General features: G+C 35.4%; 3 protein-coding genes across 3 annotated transcripts; all 3 read right to left on the bottom strand.

The window, feature by feature from the left end:
- Positions 1 to 8,148: 8,148 nt before the first annotated feature.
- Positions 8,149 to 10,663, bottom strand: LOC140796483 (uncharacterized). Its single transcript, XM_073149527.1, is given in 2 exon segments — positions 8,149 to 9,816; positions 9,818 to 10,663. Coding segments are annotated over 2 exon segments (2,148 nt in total). The 5' UTR covers positions 10,625 to 10,663; the 3' UTR covers positions 8,149 to 8,475.
- Positions 10,664 to 11,847: 1,184 nt separating this feature from the next.
- On the bottom strand, positions 11,848 to 12,961 carry LOC140796624 (vacuolar protein sorting-associated protein 35B-like). Its single transcript, XM_073149694.1, has 3 exons — positions 12,813 to 12,961; positions 12,318 to 12,431; positions 11,848 to 12,231 (listed from the first exon to the last, which is right to left on the bottom strand). The coding sequence occupies exons 2-3, from the start codon at positions 12,377 to 12,379 to the stop codon at positions 12,012 to 12,014; spliced, it is 282 nt and encodes a 93-aa protein (XP_073005795.1). The 5' UTR covers positions 12,380 to 12,431; positions 12,813 to 12,961; the 3' UTR covers positions 11,848 to 12,011.
- Positions 12,962 to 16,088: 3,127 nt separating this feature from the next.
- LOC140796482 (uncharacterized) lies at positions 16,089 to 18,121 on the bottom strand. Its single transcript, XM_073149526.1, has 2 exons — positions 17,281 to 18,121; positions 16,089 to 16,721 (listed from the first exon to the last, which is right to left on the bottom strand). Exons 1-2 carry the CDS (start codon positions 17,934 to 17,936, stop codon positions 16,094 to 16,096), a joined length of 1,284 nt encoding a protein of 427 aa, XP_073005627.1. The 5' UTR covers positions 17,937 to 18,121; the 3' UTR covers positions 16,089 to 16,093.
- Between the last annotated feature and the right edge of the window lie 1,385 nt (positions 18,122 to 19,506).

Raw genomic sequence — 19,506 nt, 5'->3', positions numbered from 1 at the left:
CTTGATTTAAGCAAAGTGCAATATCCTTTTGCAAGGAAAAGGGAAAGCGAGAGACTATATACATTCTCAATAACATATTTCATGAATGGCTTAGATCCATTATAATCGATGTATTTCAAGTGTAATATTATTTAGGTTGATATTAAACGTTTGGACTTATGTCCCAGCAAGACAGTTTAAGAGTTTCAGAATCAATTCTTCTGGTTTTTTTTTTCCACATGAGACCCTCTAATTACAAACAATTTATGGAAGGGAATTTTATTAAATGTAGTCATTAAAGTGAGAGGAATGAAAATATTTAGAATCAGAAGGTTTTTTGTTCTTTTCCTATTTACCAAAGTTGGTATGAACATAGAGGATTTCGCAATTTAATTACATTTAGTTTTTATAATTTAGAATATAAAATTGAGTCTATATATTTGTTATAGTCAATATACATTTTGTTAGATTAGAGTGCACACTAGAATCCATTTCATGTTTCATGTTTCCATTGAAAAATTACTCATTTTTACTATTTTAGGACTAATTTGCCCTTAGCAAGTGGTAAGAGAAAGTTCTGATATTTATTTAATAGTAACTGATATTGATCAGATCCTCATACATGTCTACCAATTACACATTTAACAATAGATTATTTTAGAGCATAAGTTCTTTGTTATTATTAATGGTGGAAAGAGTTGTCAGCCAACCAGTCGTTCACAATTGCAAATGATTTTGTTATAGCATTTAGATGGTAGGCTATTAGAATAATCACAGATTTAAATTTCGATTGATTAAGAAAGAAGTGGATAGGATTTACGCAGTGTAATGTTAAAGAATGTTCATGAAAGATTCAAGCTCAAAAGCTTCCAAGAGTCCAGACATTCTAAATAAGAGATCGCAAACATGCTGAAGTTTGTTCGTTACGGATGAACTGCAAAAATAGGTCTCAGATGATAAAACGTAGTTTTCGTTTACCGCTATAGAAAAGTAAAAGGAGAATACTACTTTCCAAACTTTTCCAAACTTTTCAAAGAGTACAAAGAGATTGAGAAAATTCAAATGATGCTATCTCACAACTACTTTCCAAACTTTTCTAAATGGAGAGTACTAGGTGATACAGCAGTTCACTCCTAGCAATTTACCAGTATACCACAGCAAATAGATAACAAAGATTGACAGGCTTTAGATGGGAACGTTGCAATTTATGCCGCATTTACAAAGGTTCAACCCATATTCATCTCATGGTTGACATGAAATGGACTGGAAACCAGAGTGATCATACGAGGTCAGCATCAAGACTCCGTGGGAGCTTCAACCCAATTAATAGGAATCAATTAACTTTTATGGACGCATATTTTTCACCCATAGATCCACTCTTTTGCATCTGAAACTAAATATATCGAAGCGTGCTGGCAAAGAAAGCATCGGCAGATGGATCAGGAGTTGCATTGTCGCTTTGCATCTCAGTTGTGATCAATTCGATCAGACCTTGAATTACAGAGCTTGTGATCTGAGGATTTTCTTTCTCAAAGAAGTATAAGTACATGCAAAAAATTAAAAAAAATTCCAGATTATTCCAGATCACACTGTACTTTAAGAAAATAGAAGATTATGTTCTACACTTGTTTAGTATTTCAATGAAGAGTGCAAATACCCCTCTTTTTATGTGTTCGTGTATCTCTATTCTCAACCCTAAATATGTTTATGTGCTACAATCCGACCACATTGATTAAGTTGAGACAAGTCAAGCCAAGTTAGTTAATTAAATTTATTTTATTATTTGAATTTTAAATAAATCAGATAATTCGCATGTGGATCTGATCCGCTAGATACATATTATTGAAGGAATCTGAGTTGAGTAGATCATAGCTGTATAAGCATTCTGATTTTCTAAACCCTAGCCACCTTCCACCACCACTAGTCATCCTATCTTACGTCCGTCCACCACCACCCTTGGCCGTCCACCACCCTCCGACGACCACCCCAACGTCAGTAATTACGGTTCTGTCCTATTTGACCTTATTCCACTATTTTAGTAATATCTTTTTATCCAGACGTCGGATTCTCGTGAAACCAAATCCATTATAACCCTAACTTCCAAGGCTACCTCTATATAAATGTTTACAATTTTCTTATGTTCAGATCTTTCCAGATTTGGTTCGTAACATCATCTACCGCAGAGTTCCTATTATTAAGTTAATTGCTGTCACCTGTGCACAATCAATGTGTTAAAACCAACTAGGCGGCTGACTGGTTATCTTTATTCGATTACAAAAAATATTAGATGGGCACAATCAATGTATTAAAACGCATCAAATGATGCACTAGCACACACTGAATCCCCAAATTGCCCCCTCCCACGTAATTAGATCAATAAACTTTTTGTGAGGTGTTCTTACATTTTTCTGGTATTGATTGGAGCCTTATTCCTCTTGAAAAACTAGCTGTGTACGAATGTAATAATATAATTGGGTTATATTAATAATTATAATCCATCTGTTACTCTAAAAAATTTTAGTCATCTCCAACATTCTTCGCATGTAATATTGCTAATATGGCAACTTACCTATAGGTCAATGACTTAGGTTCCTTCTTGTAATCTCTAATCTATATTGTTAAAGACATAATATAAATTATTGGTATGTTACTTAACAGTTTAATTTTTTGGCTTAATAATTTATCTAATATAATATTAGAGTTACGTTTTCTGGATGTCATGAGTTCATCCCTTAATAGCCCACATTTATTCACTAAAATTTATCATTGCTATATTGTGGCCGCACATCCTATTATGTATCATCTATCCACATGCAATATTAAGGACTGCAAGTGAAAGGGCATAATAAAGACATAACAAATATTGTTAGTCCATTACCTAATCGTTCAAATTTTTGCTACTACTTTTCTTCTCCCCTGTCTCCATAATAATGGATCATTTGGTATAAAGTTTAAGAAAAATTTCCACCAAATTTTGCCACTACGAGATATTCTTCAGTTATTTGTCCTTAAGTATTTAGTGGAGTAGTTTGATTTGATCATGTAAATAGTAGTGGGAGAATAAAGCAAGCTTAGTAGGTGCTACTGTTAAAGAAAAGAATCTGATATGATCCCTTAACTAATTCTGTTAGCCAGCTATGATTGTGTTAATAGCTGTTAATAGATATATGTATACGGTAGGATTTAAATCTTGGGCCATGAATTTACTTCCCATTATAACAAGTGTTGTTCTCTAATTCCAAGATGAACCATCAGAAGCTATACAAATGTGAGTAGCTCTCCTCCATCACTGAGCTGCTTAGCATGGATGAACCCTCTGCATTGAGTTGTAGCAAAACATAACATCTCTACCCAAACACGACTCATCAACTCTCATCTCTCCTCTTCCTCCATCTCTAGCAACTCTTTTGCAAGTATAACCACATCAAATAACACTAATTTGCTTACATCCCCTTTAATTTCAGATGGTGGAGTTAGAGTGTCAACTTTGAGAAGGTCCTCATACGCCTTTTTCTCCTCATCTGATTGTATGCCATTCTAGTCAAAAAAGGTGCCTCCATATCGGATTTGTCTGATCCTAGCAGTAAGCATAGAATGACGAACTATGAGAAGATATAATATATAATTTGACAATGCTTTGGTAATCCTCTGTCTCTGAGTTGAGCTGTTTGGATTTCGAACTATACTATGGTAGCAAAGATCGGAGGCGATGTGCTAGAGAAGAATGCTTTGGTGATAATGAAGAGGTTCCAGTGATAAAAAAAGTAAAAAAGGCAAATACCCTTGTTGCTTTGTATGTTAGTGTATCTCTATTCTCAACCCCAAATATGTTCATCTCTTACAATCCGGTCACATGGGTTAAGTCGACTAAAGTAGTTAGTTAGATTTATCTTATTATTTTAATTTTAAATAAATCAGATAATCTGCATGTGGATCCGATCCGTTGGAGATTTTTACTCTTATAAATAAAAGTGGATACATATCATTGAAGGAATCTGAGTTTACTAAGTTATTATTTTCATCCTTATCTTTTATCATAGTCATTAGATTGTATTTATTTTTCTAGGAGTAGATTATAGCATTAGAAGTATCTCGATTTTCCAAACCCTAGCCACCTTCCACCACCACCAACCACCAACCACCCTATCTTCCGTCCACCACCACCCTTGACCGTCCACCACCCTCCGACGACCGTTGCAACATCAGTTAATTACGGTTCTGTCCTATTTGACCTTATTCCACTATTTTAATTATTTCTTTTCATCTAGACGTCGAATTCTCGTGAAACTAGATCCATTAGAACCCTGACTTCTGAGGCTACTTCCATACAAACTTTTATAATTTTCTTATGTCCATATCATTCCAGATCTGGTTCATAACATCATCCATTGTAGAGTTCCTATTATTAAGTTAATTGCTGTCATCTATGCACAATCAATGTGTTAAAACCAACTAGGCGGCTGACTGGTTATCTTTATTTAATTATCAAAAATATTAGATGGGCACAATCAATGTATTAAAATGCATCAAATGATGCACTAGCACACACTGAATCCCCAAATCGCCCCCTCCCACATAATTGGATCAATAAACTTTTTGTGAGTATTCTTACATTTTTTTTGTATTAATTGTAACCTTATTCCTCTTGAAAAACTAGCTGTGTACGAATGTAATAATATTAATTAGGTTATATTAATAATTATAGTCCATCAGTTACTCTAAAAAATTTTAGGCATCGGCAACATTCTTCGCAAGTAGTATTGCTAATATGGCAAATTACCCTAGGTCAATGACTTGGGGTCCTCCGTGTAATCTCCCATCTATATTTTTAAAGACATAATATATATTGCTGATATGTTACTTAACACTTTAATTTTTTGGCTTAATAATTTATCTAATTTAATATTAGAGTTACGTTTTCTAGATGTCATGGGTTCATCTCTTAATAGCCCACATTTATTCACTAAAATTTATTATTACTATATCATGGTTGCATGTCCTATTATGTACCATCTATCCACATGTGATATTAGCGACGGCAAGTGAAGGGTATATTAAAGACATAACAAATATTATTAGTCCATTATCTAATCTTTTCCTCTGTCTCCACTACTAACTAACTAACTAAATCAATCTTCTTTATCTTTCTCAGATTAATTCTCCGTTTCACCGTAGATAAATTCTGAATCTAAGTTGTAGATCTGGAGGTTAACGATCTTATTCAGCTGGTTTGAGCCAAGTTGAGGAGGTTGATTATAGAGAAACATTTGCACCAGTTGCCAAGTTAACGACAGTACATGTGCTTCTTAGCCTTGCAACACTATAAGATTGGCATTCGCATCAACTTGATGTTAGCAATGCATCCTCAATGGGGATCTTTCTGAGGAAGTATATATAATATATGAAGCTTCCACCTAGTTTCGGATGAAAGGGGGAGACTCAAGTCTGCAAGCTTCACAAATCCATTTACGGTTTGAAGCAAGCCTCACGGCAGTGGTTTCTTAAACTACCAACACCCCTCAAATCAGCTAGATTTCACCAATCTTGGTCGGATTATTTATTATTCGTCCGAAATCATTCAGGTAGATTCACAACATTACTGGTTTATGTTGATGATGTGATCTTGGCAGGAAACAGCTTGGAAGACATCACTGATACCAAGCAATTTCTTTCGAGCCAATTCAAACTAAAGGACATGGGGCAACTAAAATACTTCCTTGGCGTTGAGGTTGCAAGGTCTAAGCAAGGTATTTATTGCATTGTGTAAGAGGAAATATGCCTTACAAATTCTTGAAGAGACAAGTTTTCTTAGTGTTAAACCCTCATGTTTTCCAGTTGATCAGAACTTGTCACTAACACAAACGAGTGGTGAATTATTACATGATCCATCCCAATATCAGAGACTTGTAGGGCGGCTAATATACCTCACAATTACGAGACCAAACCTTGTGTACGTTGTTAACATATTAAGTCAGTTCATGGACAAGCCTAGACAACCTCATCTTGAAGCTGCACACAAGGTCCTGCAGTACATCAAACACACACCTGGCCAAGGGATTCTTTTACCTTCCAAAGGACCACTAGAGCTGAAAGCATTCTGTGATGCTGACTAGGCTCGCTGTAAAGACACAAGAAGATCTTTGACTGGATATTGCATCCTACTTGGACATGCACCAATCTCTTGGAAGACAAAGAAACAAAGTACAGTGGCGCGTTCAAGTGTGGAGGCAGAATATCGTTCACTGGCTACTACATGTTGTGAGGTAACTTGGTTACAAAGTATATTAAAAGATTTGAATGTGTGTCAAGCTCAACTAGTTAAGCTGTTATGTGACAACCAAGCTGCTATACATATAGCTTTGAACCCAGTTTTCCACGAGCGCACGAAACATATAGAGATTGATTGTCAGGTAGTTCGTGAAAGGGCGCAGAGAGGAGAAATTAAGACTGCATACATCCGTACTAGTGATCAACCAGCAGACTTGTTCACCAAGCCATTGAGTTCGACAAAATTTAAGGCATTGCTCAACAAGTTGAACGTAGTCAATATACATTCCAACTTGAAAGGGAGTGTTAAAGAAAAGAATCTGATATGATCCCTTAACTGATTATGTTAGCCGGCTATGATTGTGTTAATAGCTGTTAATATATATCTGTATGGTAGGATTTAAATCTCAGGCCATGAATTGTGGATCGTAAATATCCTGTATAAAGCATGTAAGCTGATTCATTGAATGGATAACGAAAATCTTCTTCACATTCAAATTCTCTTCAGCTACTACTACATCTCATTCTCAATCCACTTTTGACCTTTTACCTGTTTGCCTTCTAATTATTGGTTCAAAGTTATGCTGTCGTACAATTAAAGTATACAAGTTCTTATCAAACTCTCATAGAAAACCTTCTATTGATTCTTTTCATCTGAATGTTTTGTTAGAGATTTAACCCAATTTTGAGAAGAGTTATTGAATTTAACCTAATTTTGATAGTTTTGATATTGCAAAATTAGTTGCAAAACGTAAATAATATGTTGAAAAAGTTAAATATGAAAAACAAAGCAAAGGAAAAATTGTAATTAAAATTTTATTATGACTAACTGGATTATTCGAGTATTGCATCTAGTTATTTGCTAAATTATCTCTATTTCTATATTATTAGGGCTTCTTCAATTTTAATAAACCGTCAAAAATAACAGTTATAAAATATGTATTCATCCAAAAAAAGATTTTTTTTTCTAGGAATAATTATTCCTATATTTTAATTTGATAGAAAAAAGATTGATGAGATAAATATTAAGGATAAAATGATAATTTGCTTAGTGTATGGTAAAAGATATAATTTTAATAAATATAATTTGCTATTATGATAGTATTTCCTAATTAATAATTAACTAACAATTGCAACTTTGTCTAATAAAGTGTTTAAATTTAAAATACATGAGATAAGTTGAAATTAAGCAAAATAATACGGTGACAAATTACTTTGGGAGATCCAGAGGCTTTATCATGGATGAGCCATTTTTTCTACAATCCTCGATCAAGATTCTATGCGAGCTTTCAACCAAATTAATATGAATAATGAAGAGGTTTTAGATATTCATCAATATAGGAAGAGGGCAAACACACCCCTGTTGCTTTGTGTATCTCAAACCTCAAAAATGAAGAGGTTCCAAGTATTCTCACATACAATCAAATGAATCTTACCTATTCTTTTTATTTGTGTAAATTTACCCAATTTAGATCCCAATCTGATATCTCTCTTTAAATCCAACCGATTGCAATGTCTAAAGTGCTTACTTTGTCTTTTTTTTCTATTATTATTGAGATAACTAAAGTTTAACAATTTAAATCTAATATAAAAAACTTGGTGTTAACCGGTTTCTTTTTGGGACGATGAGTTAGCTGTCTACGTGTCTAAAAGAGAACTATTCCAATTGAAGTATTTAAAATTTTGAAAACGAAATATATTGATGAGAAACTCTATATTTAAAATTAAGCATAGTAGTGGTTGCACCACTTTGGAGTACTCACATGTGAAAAAAAATTTAAATACATATAGTGAATTGAGCAAAGAAACAACAGTTATTGCACAAATCTTCAACAACATTACAATTGGTGGAAATAGAGTCTCAACTTTGAGAAGCTCCCCACATGCCTTTTTCACCTCCTCATCTGATCGTATGTTATTCTTGTGGAAGAATCTCTTAGCTTTTGCACAAGTGTCTCCATATCGGGTTCGTCCGATCTCAGCAGTAAGTATAGAATGTCGAACTATGAGAAGATATAACATATAGTCTGACAATGCTTTGCTAATCGTCTATCTTTGAGTTGTGTTGTCTGGATTTTGAACTGTACAATGGTAACAAAGATCGGAGGTAATGTGTCAAAGAAGAATGCTTTGGTCGAACTCTGCTTTGTGACACTATCAATGAGTGACTTAACGTCTTTCTTACGTATCTTGTCGAGAGTGTCCATTCCTCTGCAAATGGTTAAATATTTATAATCCTAGAATACTTCGTTTTATCATGTATTGTTCTCCCATTCCAAGATGAGCGATCAGAAGCCATACAATTGTAAGTAGCTCTCCTCCATCACTGAGCTGCTTAGCATGGATGAACCCTCTGCAATGAGTTGCAGCAAAACATAACATCTCTACCCAAACATAACTCATCAACTCCCATCTCTCCTCTTCCTCCAACTTTAGCAACTCTTTTGCAAGTATAATAGCATCAAGTAACACTGATTTGCTTGTATCCCATTTACTTTCAGACAGTGGAATAACAGTCTGATCTTTGAGAAGCTCCTCACATGCCTTTTTCTCTTCATCTGATTGTATGTCATTCTTATTGAAGAATCCTTTAGCTTCTGCACAGGTGTCTTCATATCGGATTTGTCCGATCCCATCAGTAAGCGCAAAACGGTGAACTATGAGAAGATATAACATATAATCTGACAATGCTTTGCTAATCCACTTTCTCTGAGTTGAGTTGCATGAATTTTGAACTATACTATGATAGCAAATATCGGAGGCAATGTGCCAGAGAAGAATGCTTTGGTCAAACTCTACGTTGTTGACACTATTAACAAGTATCTTAATGTCAATTTTACCCATCTTCTCGAGAGTGTCCATTCCTCTGCAAGTGGTAAAATGCTTAAAATCTTTGAAATAATGTGTATCACAACACGCTTTTATGAGCATCTCAAAGATGAAAATTTTTAGCTCATAAGTAACAAGATAACTCCTAGTGTGCCATAATTTATCCCAGACTTTTTTGAGAGTACTTGTGAATGTAGGTGACCGATCACTGAGGCAAAAGGTTATGAGATTGCATTGTCCCATTGAATTGGACCATCTTGGTTTACTCTGCTTATCGAAGAACGACATGATGGAGAATATGATGTTCGACAGCCAAGAAAAATATCTGAGATTATGAAGGCGGATAACAGTCCACTTAGAGAAGACAAGTAGTCCAACAGAATAAAACTCAAGAAGAACAGCACCTCCTAGCAATATGTACGTAATTACTAAATCAACCTCACCATAGCTATGCTTCTTGATGATCAAGAAGGCAATTAGGGAGGATAGCATAAATGCCAAAGTGAAGCAGCGAAGAAAAGGGCCTAGTTTGGTATGAATTGCAGTCGATTTAGTGTAAAGCATTTCATAAACAAAAACAAGTTCTATCTCGATCACCTTGAAAGCTTGGGAGGTGGAGCAATTCAAGAAGAAGGGCAGGCTCAACTGGCGGTCCTTAAAGTCTAGGTTGAGGCCTATAATGAGGAGCTTGGCAATTTGAAACAAATCTTTAGCTTGCAATAGGAGTTCTAACCTACTAACATCCATCATTTCTCTCTCCTAAAAAATTGCAGCTATAGATCTCTCTCTCCTCTTGCTCTCTCTCCTCTCTCTCTCTCTCTCTCTCTCTCTCTCTCTCTCTCTCTCTCTCTCTCTCTCTCTCTCTCTCTCTCTCTCTCTCTCTCTCTCTCTCTCTCTCTCTCTCTCTCATCTCTTTCACTTTCTTTGCCATATATTCGAGCAGCTTTCTTTCTTCCTCTTCGCCAACTCCCTGAAATCTTTGTTTTCCATCAATGTAGTTGGACAAAAGGAAGGGGTCAGTGACCAAGGACTTTCTTAGTATGCCTTCGCTTGCATGCCAGAGAGCCCAGGACTTCTCTGCATACTTGATAATTCCAGGAAGAAACATCAGAATTACTGGGACCAAGAGCTTGGTGCTAGACCAAGACCCAACAAAGACATATATGGCCATTGTAACCTGAAAAACTAGCCCAAGGAGGTGCCTCCTCCAGAGCTCATTGTCCTCCAAGGAGAAGGCAGTGATGGTGTCAGGGCCGCCGAGATGTAAGAGAAGGAAGGGTGCCCAGAAAGCGTGGAGGTCTCTATTTGCAAGACCATAAGAAGTACTATTCCGATTATTGGAGAGGACCCCAAGCGCGAAGGTGGCGACCCAGTCGGCGAGTAAGTAGGCCAACCAGATTATAGAGGCAACCAACTGAGATCGATTGCGCATCCTATACTTCCCGGAGAAGATGAGGACGATCTGCAAGAATAAGCTGAACATAACAGATGATCGGATTTCCCAAAATGCCCATACCTTCTCTACTCTATCTAGGATGTGATGCATCATCCCCCCTTCCTATTTCTTGATGCTTCTATATACTCACTTCGAGCTCTCGAGATCTCCTTGAATGGCAACAGAAGAGAGATTTAATAATGATATAAATAGTCTCATATTATATTCTTCTTATGTTCCTTTCTTGGGCAGATGGACTAAGCGATCCAAATCTTGCACCAAGGTTTACCCTTTAATTTGAGATACTTTCCTTCTTCCACTAGATCAAACTACTTGAATATGCTTAGGGTGTTCTGGCATCCCAAGATAGGTATCATCCACTTGAAAAGTTGGCTAAAATAAAGAACACTGCAGGAATAAATGGTCCGACCTCTCTCCTTTAGATCATACAGCAAACCATACGATTAGAGCACCTCATTATGAATTCTATCAAAATGTTATTATTCCAATTACTTCTGTATTTCGAGCACTAGTCAAAGCAATTCCAAACAACAAATGATGAATATATACCTCCTTATATACACTGGATAATTTCTCATGCATATATAAGTCATGCAAAGCCATTTCCATTTCTAACTATCCAATTTAGATCAAACTGAGGATATTCTTTTACATCACTCGACATGCATGGATCTAAGCACATTGATATCTTTTGTTCAACTATGATGCCATCAATTCCTATCTTAAATAACTAAAAATGGACTTTTTTAAAGATATTCCAACATACTTTATCACTCATGCAGGCCCACTTCTTCTCATCCATTTTATGGACCGACAACATCTTGATTTAATCAAAGTGCAATATCCTTTTGCAAGGAAGAGGGAAAGCGAGAGACTATATACATTCTCAATAACATATTTCATGAATGGCTTAGATCCATTATACTCGATGTATTTCAAGTGTAATATTATTCAGGTTGATATTAAATTGTTGAATTTTAGTTTACCGCGTTAGAAAAGTAAAAGGTTTCCAATTAGTAGTCCAAATCAAATTAACAGTTAGTTTTTTCATCGTGTTTTCATCGTTAATAAATAGCCAAATGACTAACTACTCATCTATAAATCAAACTATATTTCTAGGAGGTAATTATGTATTTTATAACGTCCTACTTAACTATTAACAAATAATTATAATTTAGTCTAATAAAATGTTTAAGTTTAGAGACATAAGATAAGTTGAAAAAATTCTAGCAATTTACCACTTTCAAATGGTGCTATCTCACAACTACTTTCAAAACTTTTCTAAATGGAGAGTACTAGGTGATACAACAGTTCACTCCTAGCAATTTACCAGTATACCACAGCAAATAGATAACAAAGATTGACAGGCTTTAGAAGGGAACTTTGCAATTTATGCCTCATTTACAAAGGTTCAACCCATATTCGTCTCATGGTTGACATGAAACGGACTGGAAACCAGAGTGATCATACCAGGTCAGCATCAAGACTCTGTGCGAGCTTCAACCCAATTTATGGACTCATATTTTTCACCCATAGATCCACCTTTTTTGGTTCTGAAACTGAATATATCAAAGAAAGCATCGGCAGATGAATCAGAAGTTGCATTGTCGCTTTGCATGTCAGTCGTGATCAATTCAATCAGACCTTGAATTACAGAGCTTGTGATCTGAGGATTTTCTTTCTGAAAGAAGTATAAGTACCTACAAAAAATTAAAAAAAAAATCAGATTATTCAGGATCTCACTGTACTCTATGAAAATAGAAGATTATGTTCTACAAATACATACTTGTTCAGTATTTCAATGAAGAGTGCAACGGACCCACTGCTTCCCCTTGTAACATTAGCCATCTGTTGAGCAGCATTTGCAATCCTCAAGGCACGCTTTAAGCAAAGGAGGACCCTGGAACAAGAAGCAGATCACAACTAGCATGAAGAGAAGTTGAATATTAAGGCTTAACATTCATAGAAGTTTGGAGAAGGATAAGATGAAATCATTAAATTTTCCAGATATATCATTCTAATCATTGGCGTACTTTCTAAAGATTGGACGAAGAAACACAGGAAAACTTTACTATAGGGACACAAAAGAACTAAAAATAAATGGTTATGGGAAAGGGGCAAGATCCTCGAAGAGTAAATGGTAAGGCTAATTAGAAAGCAGGAAGTCAGTTGAACATAATAAAAGATAGTATGCAGTCAGAATTATGTTGGTGGAAAACACTCTTGCTATGCTGATGCCTGATGAAACGTTGAGCAAAAAATAGCTGATGCACTGCTTCACCTTTCACCATCATTTATTCCGTCCTGATCATCAACCCAGAAGAGATGAGAATGCCCATATACAGCTCTACACTGATCAGGCTTCTTTAAAAGTTTTGCTGAGTACTGCACAAATAAAGGGAAAAGATGTCTATTCACGATATAAGAGGAGATAGTCCAACAGGAAAAAAAAATAGAACAATCTCAACTGATGATAATGAAGAGGTTCCAGTGATAACAAAAGTAAAAGAAGGCAAATACCCTTGTTGCTTTGTGCCCCAAATATGTTCATTTGTTACGATTTGACAACATTGGTTAAGTCCAGTTAAGTAAAGTTAGTTTGTTAGCTTTATCTTATTATTTAAATTTTAAATAAATTGAATAATCTGCATATGGATCCAATCTGTATATAAATCCAATCCGCTAGAGATTTTTACTCCTATAAATAAGAGTAGATACATATTATTGAAGTAATCTGAGTTTACGCAAGTTATTATTTTCATCCTTATCTTTTACCATAGCCGTTGGATCGTCTTTATCATTCTAGGAGTAGATCATAGCTGTAGAAACATCTCGATTTTCTAAACCCTAGCCACCTTCCACCACCACCACCCACCCTATCTTACGTCCATCTACTACCACCCTTGGCTGTCTACCACCCTCCGACGACCGTTGCAACATCAGTTAATTACGGTTCTATCCTATTTACCTTATTCCACTATTTCAGTAATTTATTTTCATCCAGACAGCGAATTCTCGTGAAACCAGATCCATTAGAACCCTAACTTTCAAAGGCTACTTCCATATAATTTTTTATAATTTTCTTATGTTTGGATCATTTTAGATTTGGTTCATAACATCATTCGCTACAGAGTTCCTATTATTCAATTAATTGCTGAATACTGCAGAAGTCAGGGGAAAAAATGTCCAACAGAAAAAATGTCCACAATATACACCTTTACACTGATCAGGCTTCTTTAAAAGTACTGTACAAGTCAAGGGAAAAAATGTCTAATCACGATATAAGAGGAGATAGTCCAACAGAAAAAAAATGAAAAAAAAAAAAAACAATCTCAACTGGTGATAATAAAGAGGTTCCAGTTATAAGAAAATTAAAGAAGGCAAATACCACTGTTGCTTTGTGTGTTAGTGTATCTCTATTCTCAACCTCAAATATGTTCATCCATTATGATCTCACCACATGGATTAAGTCCAATCAAGTCAAATTAGTTAGCTAGCTTTATCTTATTGTTTGAATTTTAAATAAATCAGTTTATCCGCATATGGATCCGATCCGCTAGAGATTTTTACTCCTATAAATAAGAGTTGATACATATCATTGAAGGAATCTGAGTTTACCAAAGTTATTATTTTCATCCTTACTTTTACCCTAGCCGTTAAATCATCTTTATCTTTCTAGAAGTAGATCAAGAACCATTCTGATTTTCTAAACCCTAGCTACCTTCCACCACCACCAGCCACCCTATCTTACATTCGTCCACCACTGCCACCTTATCTTACGTCCGTTCACCACCACCAGTCATCCTATCTTACGTCCATCCACCACCACCAGTCATCCTATCTTACGTTCATCCACCACCACCCTTGGCCATCCACTATCCTCCGAAGACCGCTCAACGTCAGTAATTACGGTTCTATCCTATTTGACCTTATTCCACTATTTTAGTAATATCTTTTCATCCAAATGTCGGATTCTCGTGAAACTAAATCCATTAGAACCCCGACTTCCGAGGCTACCTCTATATAAATTTTTACAATTTCTTACATCCAGATCATTCTAGATCTGGTTCATAACATCATCCGCTGTAGAATTCCTATTATTAAGTTAATTGCTGTCACCTACGCACAATCAATGTGTTAAAACCAACTAGGCGGCTGACTAGTTATCTTTATTCAATTACCAGAAATATTAGATGGGCACAATCAATGTATTAAAATGCATCAAATGATGCACTAGCACACACTGAATCCCCAAATCGCCCCCTCCCACATAATTGGATCAATAAACTTTTTGTGAGGTATTCTTACTTCTTTTTTTTAGTATTAATTGGAACCTTATTCCTCTTGAAAAACTAGCTGTGTATGAATGTAATAATATAATTAGGTTATATTAATAATTATAATCCATCTGTTACTCTAAAAAATTTTAGTCATCTGTAACATTCTTCGCAAGTAGTATTGCTAATATGGCAAATTACCTATAGGTCAATGACTTAGGGTTCTTCTTGTAATCTCTAATCTATATTGTTAAAGACATAATATAAATTATTGGTATGTTACTTAATAGTTTAATTTTTTGGCTTAATAATTTATCTAATGTAATATTAGAGTTACGTTTTCTGGATGTCATGAGTTCATCCCTTAATACCCCACATTTATCCACTAAAATTTATTATTGCTATATTGTGGCCGCACGTCCTATTATATATCATCTATCCACATGCAATATTAGGGACCGCAAGTCAAAGGGCATATTAAAGACATAACAAATATTATTAGTCCATTGCCTAATCGTTCAAATTTTTGCTACTACCAAATTTAAGAAAAATTTCCACCAAATTTTGCCACTACGAGACATTCTTCAATTATTTGTCCATAAGTACTTAGTGGTGTAGTATGATTTGATCATGTAAAGAGTAGTGGGTAAAGCAAGCTTAGTGGGTGCTACTACTACATCTCATTCTCAATCCACTTTCAACTTTTACCTGTTTGCCTTCTAATTATTGGTTCAAATTTATGCTTTCGTACAATTAAAGTATACAAGTTCTTATCAAACTCTCATAGAAAACCTTCTATTGATTCTTTTCATCTTAATATTTTGTTAGAGATTTAACCCAATTTTGAGAACATTTATTGAATTTAACCTAATTTTTACAGTTTTCATATTGCAAAATTAGTTGCAAAACGTATATAATATGTTGAAAAAGTTAAATATCATAAACAAAGAAAAGAAAAAATAGTAATTGAAATTTTATTATGACTAGCTAGATTATTTGGGTATTGCATCTATTTCTTTGCTAAATTATCTCTATTTCTGTATTGTTAGGGCTTCTTCTATTTTAATAAACTGTCAAGCCTTCAGGAATAGTCACAGTTATAAAATATGTATTCATCTTTTTATTCCCAAAAAAAAAGACTTTTATTCTAGGAATAATTATTCCTATGTTTTAATTTGATAGAGAAAAAAATTGATGAGATAAATTAAGGATAAAATGATAATTTGCTTAGTAATTCTGTGTAGTTGAGAATTACTTACCTATTCTTTTTATTTGTATAACTTTATTAACTGTAGATCTCCATTGTTAACCCTTGTTCGTATATTTTCCACCTTTGTCCTATTTTGTATAGGTCTCCCAATCCAAGATGAGTCATCAGAAGCCATATAAATGTAAGTAGCTCTCCTCCATCACTGAGTTGCTTAGCGTGAATGTATTCTCTGCAATGAGTTGCAGCAAAACATAACATCTCTACCCAAACACCACTCATTAACTTCCATCTCTTGTCTTCCTCTAACTTTAGCAACTCTTTCGCAAGTGTAACCGCATCAAATAACGTTGATTTTCTTCCTTCAATATTGAGAAGACGCTCCCACATCGTTTCGTTCCTTGGTATACACATGAAATTTTCCAATAAACTCTTAACTTCTTTATAAGTGCCTTCATATAGGACTTGTCCCATCATAGTAGTAAGCATAGAATGGCGAACTATGAGAAGATATAACATATAATTTGATAATGCATTGCTAATTTTCTGTGTTGGAGTTCTGTTGTTTGGATCTTTAACTATACAACGGCAACAAATATCGGAGGCAATGTGCCAGAGAAGAATGCTTTGGTCAAACTCTACGTTGTTGACACTATCGACAACCGCCTTCTCCTTCATATCCATCTTCTCGAGAGTGTCCATTCCTCTGCAAGTGGTAAAATGCTTATAATCTGTAGAATCATTTGCTTTGTAAGACGCTTCTTTAAGCATTGTAAAGGTGAAATCTTTTAGTTCATCAGTAACATCAATACTCCTAATGTGCCATAATTTATCCCAGATTTATTTTAGACTACATGTGGATGCAGGTGACAGATCACTGAGGCAAAATGCTATAAGATTGCATTGTCCCATTGAATTGGATCATCTTGGCTTATTCTGTTCATTGAAGAATGACATGATGGAGAATATGATGTTCGACAGCCAAGAAAAATATTTGAGATTGTGAAGGCGGATAACAGCCCACTCAGAAAGACAAGTAGTCCAACAGAATAGAACTCAAGAAGAACAGCCCCTCCTAACAATACGTACATAATTAGTAAATCAACCTCACCATAGCTATGCTTCTTGATGATCACAAAAGCAATTAGGGAGGACAGGATAAATGCCAAAGTGAAGCAGCGAAGAAATGGTCCTAGTTTGGTATGAATTGCAATCGATTTTGTGTAAAGCACTTCATAAACAAAAGAGAGTTATATCTAAATCACCTTGAAAGCATCAGAGGTGCGGCGCAGAAGAAGGGCTGGCTCAACTGGCGATCCTTAAAGTCTAGGATGAGGCCCATGGTGAGGCGCTTGGCAATATGAAAGAAATCATCAGCTATCGACAGGAGTTCTGACCTACTAACATGCTGCATTTCCCTCTCTGCAGCTCTCTTTCTCTCTCTTTCTCTCTCAAGTTCGGCTGTACTAGTCTCTTTATTACATCTCGTTACGCATAACTCTTTTACTATTTCGAAGCAGGTGTGCATAAGGTTGGGGTTAGTGACCATGGACTTCTTTAATACGCCCTCGCTTTCATGCCAGAGAGCCCAAGTCTTTTCTGCATATTTAATAATTCCAGCAAGAAATATCGAATTTGCTGGGACCAAAAGCTTAGTGCTGGACCAAGACCCAACGAAGACATAGATGGCCATTGTAACCTGAAAAACTAGGCCAAGGAGGTGCCTCCTCCAGAGCTCATTGTCCTCCAGGGAGAAGGCAGTGATGGTCTCAGGGCTGCTGAGATGTAAGAGAAGGAAGGGTGCCCAAAAAGCGTGGAGGTCTCTATTTGCAAGACCATAAGAAGTACTATTCCGATTATTGGAGAGGATGCCGAGCGTAGAGGTGGCAACCCAATCGGCGAGCAAGTAAGCCAACCACATTATCGAGGCAACCAATCGAGATCCATTGCGCGTCCTATACTTCCCGAAAAAGATGAGGACGATCTGCAAGGATAAGCTGAACAGATGATCGGATTTCCCAAAATTCCCATAACTTGTCTACTCTATTTAGGATGTGATGCATCATCCCCCCTTCCTATTTCTTGATGCCTCTATATACTCGCATCGAGCTCTCGAGATCTCCTTGAATGGTACCAGAAGAGAGATTTAATAATGATATAAATAGTCTCATATTATATTCTTCTTTTTGTTCCTTTATTGGGCAGATGGATCAAGTGATCCAAATCTTGCACCAAGGTTTACCATTTAATATGAGATACTTTCCTTCTTCCAATGGATCAAACTTCGTGAATATGCTTAGGGTGTTTAGGCATCCCAAGATAGGTATCATCCACTTAAAAAGTTGGCCAAAATAAAGAACACTGCAGGAATAAATGGTCCAACCTCTCTCCTTTAGATCATACTGCAAACCATACGATTAGACCACCTCATTATGAATTCTATCAAAATGCTATTATTATATGAGCCATGCAAAGCCATTTCCATTTCTAACTTTCCAATTTAGATCAAACTGAGGATATTCTTTTCGATCACTCGACATGCATGGATCTAGCACATTGATATCTTTTGTTCAACTATGATGCCATCAATTCCTACCTTAAATAATTAAAAATGGAATTGTTTAAAGATATTCCAACATACTTTATCACTCATGCACGCCCACTTCTTCTCATCCAGTTCATGGACTGACAACATCTTTATTTAATCAAAGTGCAATATCCTTTTGCAAGGAAGAGGGAAAGCGAGAGACTATATACATTTTCAATAACATATTTCATGAATGGCTTAGATCCATTATAATCGATGTATTTCAAATGTAATATTATTTTGGTTGATATTAAATTTTTGGATTAATGTCCCAGCAAGATAGTTTAAGAGAGTTTCGGAATCAATTCTTATGGCTTTTTTTTCCCACATGAGACCCTCTAATTACAGAACCCCAATTTATGGAAGGGAATTTTATCAAATCTAGTCATTAAAGTGAGAGGAATGAAAATATTTACAATCAGAAGGTTTCTTTTGTTCCTTTCCTATTTACTAAAGTAGGTAGGAATAGAGGCTTTCGCAATTTAATTGCATTTAGTTTTTATGATTTAGTATACAAAATTGAGTGTATATATTTGTTATAGTTGATATACATTTTATTAGATTAGAGTGCTCACTAGAATCCATTTAATGTTTCATGTTTCCATTGCAAAATTACTCATTTTTACTATTTTAGGACTAATTTGCCCTCACCAAGTGGTAAGAGAAAGTTCTAATTTTTATTTAATATAGTAACTGATATTGATCAGATCCTCATACATGTCTACCAATTACACACTTAACAATAAATTATTTTAGAGCGTAAGCTCTTTGTTATTATTAATGGGGGGAAGAGTTGTCACCCAGCCATTCACAAGTGTGCAAATGATTTTGTTATAGCATTTAGATAGTAAGCTATTAACCACAGATTTAAATTTCGTTTGATGAAGAAAGAAGTGGATAGGAT

Source organism: Typha latifolia, chromosome 10 (genome assembly GCF_019914945.1).
Source record: "Typha latifolia isolate L0001 chromosome 10, TyphaL0001v2, whole genome shotgun sequence".
Classification (NCBI taxonomy): Eukaryota; Viridiplantae; Streptophyta; class Magnoliopsida; order Poales; family Typhaceae; genus Typha; species Typha latifolia.
The sequence above is the reverse complement of the archived record's forward strand: the minus strand, read 5'-3'. Positions and strand labels throughout refer to the sequence as shown.

Bases quoted from the DNA above. Each gene is read 5' to 3' on its own strand.
- LOC140796624 (XM_073149694.1), bottom strand. From the start codon at position 12,379: ATGGCTAATGTTACAAGGGGAAGCAGTGGGTCCGTTGCACTCTTCATT. The intron at 12,232-12,317 runs GTATGTATTTGT...AATTTTTTGTAG, and splicing joins TTCATTGAAATACTGAACAA to GTACTTATACTTCTTTCAGA.
- LOC140796482 (XM_073149526.1), bottom strand. From the start codon at position 17,936: ATGTGGTTGGCTTACTTGCTCGCCGATTGGGTTGCCACCTCTACGCTC. The intron at 16,722-17,280 runs GTGATTTAGATA...TACCACTTGCAG, and splicing joins GCACCTCTGATGCTTTCAAG to AGGAATGGACACTCTCGAGA.